The 6,000-nt window shown below is 43.6% G+C and overlaps 1 protein-coding gene across 6 annotated transcripts in view; it reads left to right on the forward strand.

The window, feature by feature from the left end:
• Nucleotides 1–5,461, forward strand: part of FAM186A (family with sequence similarity 186 member A) — a 24,903-nt gene extending 19,442 nt beyond the window's left edge. For all 6 annotated transcript variants that reach the window (XM_053293966.1, XM_053293972.1, XM_053293968.1 and 3 more), the window contains exon 8: nt 4,696–5,461. In XM_053293966.1, coding sequence (XP_053149941.1) covers nt 4,696–4,750 — 55 coding nt within the window. In that variant the 3' untranslated portion in view covers nt 4,751–5,461. The remainder of the gene's footprint in view (nt 1–4,695) is intronic.
• Nucleotides 5,462–6,000: the final 539 nt, after the last annotated feature.

Here is a 6,000-nt window from a genome sequence, read left to right on the forward strand (position 1 = left end):
CAAAGCAGAGCCAAAATCAATCAATTCTTGTCCCAATCAAACCATAGCCAAAAATCTGGATATGGAAAGAATGGCCAAGGATGAATTGAGGCCTCCTTTAGAAACTGAAGTAAGGATGTGCCTGAACCATTTCAGAGGCCATTACAGAAACCTCCAAAACGTTTCGGCCACCGGGGCCGTTTCGGATTTTGGAGGCAGCGGGGGTGCTCCCTTGAGGGCGGGGGAGGGTGCACTTACCCCTCCTGTGGCATTTCCCCTGCCGACGCTCCGTTGTATCAAAGCCTCTCGGGGTGGCAGCGTACCTCCCTGCCGCCTCGTTGCTGTCCTCAACTGGAAGTGGCCGGAAGTACAGGGTGTGCGTGTGCCTGTCGCTTGCGCGCGCCCGTCTACCACACATGTGTGCACACGTGTAGGGCACACACACACACGGTTCTTCCGGCCACTTCTGTCTGAGGACGGCAGGGAGGTATGCTGCCGCCCCAAGGGGCTTTGATACAACAGAACGCCGGTGGGGGAAATGCAGCAGGAGGGGTTCCAGGCATATCCCTAAACTGTGGATGAATGCATCACCTTTTGATAACCAGGGCTCTAAGGGTACATCCAGGCAGTGACACATTCCAGTTTCACTGCAAATTGTGATGATAAATAAAACAAGATATCCACATGATGTACAAAGGTGTTATATAATATTCTTAATGCCATCTGTTGGCAATCTATGGCAGACCATGAATGAACGGTGCCTTTTCAAACTCCTTTTATTCTAACTTTTAAAAACCCACAATTTGATCATGGATTGCCGCAGATTGCCAGCAGATGGCACTAAAATATTACACAGTGTCCTTGTATATCATATGGATTTCTCGTTTTATTTATTGCTGTAATTTGCACTGAAGTTGGAACAAATGACCATCTGGAAGAGCACTAAATTAAACCAGGGCATTTTCCGGACTATGAGATTTGAGCCGGTTAAAGTGTTGCAAAGTACGACGGAATAGTGTAACGTTTTCAAACTGAGAGTAAAGGGTTGTTCAATGCTTTGTGGTAGGCTGGTGGCCAATCATATTGCCGTCCACTGCAATGTGTTTTCCAGGCAGGAAGTATCCATATTCTCCTTGAAATGCATCTATCTGCCCCCTCCTCCTGCTCCATTTGGGCCAATGAGATTGCAGGGGTGGAGTGGGGATGACGTGAGGACCTTTCTTAAAAAAAAAAAAAAAAATTCTGGGCTGCCTTGCACAAAGCCACCAGCAGGGGGAAGCACCGTTCCAAAACAAAAATCTATCTGAGCCTTGCATCATTGCAGCCTTGTGCAAGTGGTTCAGTCGTTTGCGTGGAGGCCATTTGCTGGCCTGCAAGGGCTTCCTTGCAGTAAACAAGTGGGATTGCACAGAAGTAAATGATTCAGTTCAATGGGCTTCCTCTTAAAGTAAGTGACCATTCTCTCTCCCTGCCCTGGACTGCTCCCTTGCCTTGTAGTAAACAAATGGGATTGCACAGGAGTAAATGATTTAGTTCAACGGGCTTCCTCTTCAGTAAAAGTGAGCAGGTGAAGGCTGGATTTAGAAATCCTCTCAGCTGCACTAGTATGAGTCTCTGGCTGAGTGGCAGAGCTAATCCTCCACTGGGCCACCAAGCTGGGCCACTGCCACCGCAAGCAGCCTCCAGGGCTCTTACCTCAGGGGCAAGGGGGGAAGGGGCGAGAGGTGAGGAGGCAGCAGAGCGCTCCAGAGGGCAGCAAGGAGGGGTGGTCACATGCCCGCCCGCTGCTCCCCCTTTGCACAATAAAAAATAAGAAATAATTTTTTAAAATAATAAATAATAAGAAATCGAACATAACAGAGCTGAAAGGGGCTGTATAAATAAATTGTCACAATGTGTTTTGAACCATCCACACCACACCACACTGCAACGCATAAACAACAGGGCAAGCCTCCTAAAATGGAAAAATAGCTATTTTCCTGCAACACATTTACAACATTGTAGGGCTATAACGCATCAATAAAATCTGAAACAAGGCATGGGAAATATGAACGGTACCCTGCTGACAGCGCAGTGACCATTATGTCAAAACACTGGCAATATGGAGGGGCACTTAGCAGACACGTTGCAAAACTGTTGCAGCATGTAATCTAGAAAACACCCAGGTGCATTCAGGCAACACATACCGTACAAGTCAGAGTTAGCTACATTTGTCCTGCAGGTGTCACTGTTGGACAGCATGAAGGATCTCTTTCTGTGTTCAGTTCCATTCTTAACTCTATTTTTCCACTGCTACAGCCGGGTCTTTGCTGGCTTTCTGAACCAGTATTACTATGTTGAGAGTGGAAGTGGCTGTAGTTAATACTGATTTAAACTTATTTCAGTGGAACATTTTCAATTGTGATTTTGGGTATGCTGTTCATGGCGTAAGTTGATTTCTGCTGTTTCTCCCTACTTCCTCTGGATTAATTGTTTTCTTTCCCAACAGTCACTATGCTCATCTCATGTCACCCTTATCCTACACAGCATTGCCAAGACTACAACCTGAAGATTTCCTTCTTCCCTTAAATCCACTATTCTCCCAGCTTCCCTACTCCTTCTGTTGTCCTCCATCTGCTACGGTGAACAGCCAGACTCCAAGCAGATACTGCAGGCACAGGAAGGGGAAGGGCATGGCTGCATCCTCTTCTGATTTAGCAGCAGAACTCAATGTCAGAGGGGATCTCCAGGCTGCAAACTGGCAATCCTGTCATTAAGTCACTACACTGGCTTTCTGCTTGATTTTGCAATGGGCTTCATGTTTGTGGCAATGGGTCTGTTTAAATGTTACAGCTGGAAAGCACTTCTGTATGGTGGCATTCCATGGGGTAGTAGGCCTAACATTTGAAAGTTCCTTACCATTGATGTTGGCTCAGTTGCAAGCAGCATCTTCACGTTATCTATCTATATATTTATCTTAGGCGTACCCGTTGCTAATCCCATGTGTGGCAGCTCTCGTGAGAGTTCGCGAGCAAGCTGCTGGCTGGGAAAGAGGAAAGTGGCAGCACCAGAGGCGAGGCGGGAAACAAAAAAGTGGCGGGGTGGGGACAAAACGGCAGCAGTGGGGGCGGGTGGGGGGAAATGGCGGCGAGGGGTGGGGGGAGAAAACAGCGGGGGTGGGGGTGGGGAGAAAACAGTGGCGGTGGGCAGGGGAAGAAAACAGTGGTGGCAGGCTGGTGGGCTGGAAAAGAAATCAGTGGTGGTGGGCAGGCGAGGGAAACTAGAGGTGCAGATGCTCTGCACCTGGCCCAGCTAGTTATTATTTATTTTCCAAGGTGTTTTATCCTGCTGTCTGTATTTTTTTTTGGTAAAAACCATTTTAAAAGGTTTTTTTAAAAACGTTTTAAAAAAAGTTTTAAAACAGTAACTTTCCTCAGATTAAATTGTCTATCCTATTCATTCGTAAGAATTACATTGCAAGCAAATGGGTTTGATATCACACCACATGAAATATACCAAAGCGACTTCAAAGTATCTGACCGGGTTACTGAGCCACTTCTTAAAGTTAATTTCTGAATTAGGACTGAATTGAATACTGATTCACCTGATTCGGAACATAATTCCTGCTAACTGGGTAAAGAAGCAGTTTTTAAAGTGGTGGTTTCCTTATATTTAGCAGGGAGAGGGCAGCTGTCCCTGTCCAACCCCAGCACATCATTCCTCCTGGGAAGGTTGTTGCTGGTAGTGTCTGCCTTGTTTTTATTTTTAGACTGTGAGCCCTTTGGGGACAGGGAACATTTTTGTCATAATTTTGTCATGTGAATCATTTTGAGAACTTTTACTACTACTATAACAACAGCTCCCTTCTCAGATTTGAAGGGTTTTTCATGATAAAGTCAATTGATGGCTATTTCTAGAATTTTACTCCTTTGTTTGTAGAGATTCCTTTCTATATTTTAAACTAGTAGGTGAGGCCCGCTCATGACCAGGCAAAGTCATTTTGCATAAATTACACTTATAGGAAAGTTCAAGCAATTAAATATATGCAACAGAATTTTGTTATTAATGTGCTGCAAAAGGGAAGCAAAAGAACAGAATTGTAGGATTTCAACTACAAACATTATTCATTTTATTTAATAATGACCATATACGGTAAATTTGAATCATAATAAATTTGAATCTGAGAAAGATCTTATGCTTTTCTTGGACATGGTGTCATTTTGAAATTATTGATCTGATTATTTAGTGTTAAAAATCTGTTGGGAACAATAACAGTTAAAATATGATTATATTAAGAATTTCTTCTTTGAAAATACAATTTTAAAACCTTTTCCTGAGCATATTCTGGTGTAAAAAATAGTGCATTCAGCTAATTTAAGTGGCAGGATTGCACATGCAAAATTTGGTATCTGTAGATAATTGGGATGTATAGTATTCAGAATTTCTTTTTTAAAACTACCCCCCAAAATTTGAAATTTTCACAGAGCATATTCTGATGTAAAGAGTAGTGCAGTCAGGATTTAAGTGACAGGACTGTTTATGCAAAATTTGATAACTGTAGACCATTGGGAAGTATGACATTATTTCACACAAACAAATTCTTCACAATATATAATAGAAATGCTAACTGACATATGGAAATCTCCTTGATTTTAGGTGCCCAAGCAGAACAGCATATGATGTTCAAGAAATAATATTTGTATTAACAATTAACTGTTGTTTGTTCTTCTCTTGCAGGATTCAACACATTCCCAGATGGAAAATATCTGGATATAACATCATGAATTTGTAAATTACATAGTTATCATGCATAGATAAAATATGTAATTTAATCCAATGTGTAAAAAAAAAAAAAATCTTATGTAGGAAATAGAGTGATTGATTGATTAAGTGCTGTCAGGTCAGTGTTGACTCTTAGTGACCGCATTGATAGATTATTTCCAGGATGATCTATTTCAGGATGAAATAGAGTAGCATATACTTTATGTTGAATCTGATGCATTCACATGTTTTCTGGTAATGTGCGGTTCATAACTGGAGGACAGGCACTGTTTACCTTCTCCAGGGCTGGCATTAAGAGCCGGCATGATTGGGTGGCTACTGAAGGCTTTCTGAAGAGCCTACTGCTGATCCTCAAGAACACCTCTGTGCCCATAGGCTTCATGCAGTGATGATGGAGCAACTCTGTCTCAGGGTCCAAGCAGCTAGGAGGGGCCCCTGGAAGGAAGTTTGCCAAGGTCCCCTGGAACCTGAAGCTGGTCCAGGCCTTCTCGCTGGGCTTCTTGTCGCCACTAGTCAGAGAAGAGAACTTCAGAAAATCTGAGCCAGGACACTGAATGGAACTTTTGACACAAAGCTGTACAGCAGAACTCAAATTGCTGCTTTTGTTACAGAGTAAAGGAAGGGTGAAGGTGACTTTCAGCAAAGAAAATGTGATATGGAAGGGAACAGTGACTTGCCTAATGCATTTATGACTAACAAACCCGTATTTTATTGTTTATGACTTAACAGCCCAGTATTTTATAGATCTGCTATAACTGCAGTGGAGTAAACAGTACCCAGGAAACCACTGCCACAACCTCTAAGTCACCACTCTTGGCTCCAATAGGCAAGTACTAGCTGAGAGTCACATAAAGTACAGTAATCCCTTACCACTCGCGGGTTTCCCAATCACAGATTTTAGTATTTGCGACTGAGAAATTGTGACCGGTCTCACCAACCGTGACCTGACTAGTATTCACGGTTTGGTGAGGGTTTTTTTTAATTTGGTGTTTTTGGGGGGGGGGGTTCAAGCATCAGGGGGTCATTTCTGAGGGTCAGGGGGCCATTTTGGGAGGTTAGGGGGTCATTTCTGGACCCCCTAACCTCAGGGGGTATTTCCCCCTGCTTTTTACTATATTTTGCAGTCCTTTTGCGACCCCCTGTTTTCAATGCATCCCTATTGCTTGTCAACTGTGAATTCGCCATCTGGGAGGTTTTCCAGGAACAGCATCCTCGCAGTTGGCGAGGGATGAGGGTACCTGTCGAAGACCTATCCAACCC

Source organism: Hemicordylus capensis, chromosome 2, assembly GCF_027244095.1.
Source record: "Hemicordylus capensis ecotype Gifberg chromosome 2, rHemCap1.1.pri, whole genome shotgun sequence".
Taxonomy (NCBI): domain Eukaryota; kingdom Metazoa; phylum Chordata; class Lepidosauria; order Squamata; family Cordylidae; genus Hemicordylus; species Hemicordylus capensis.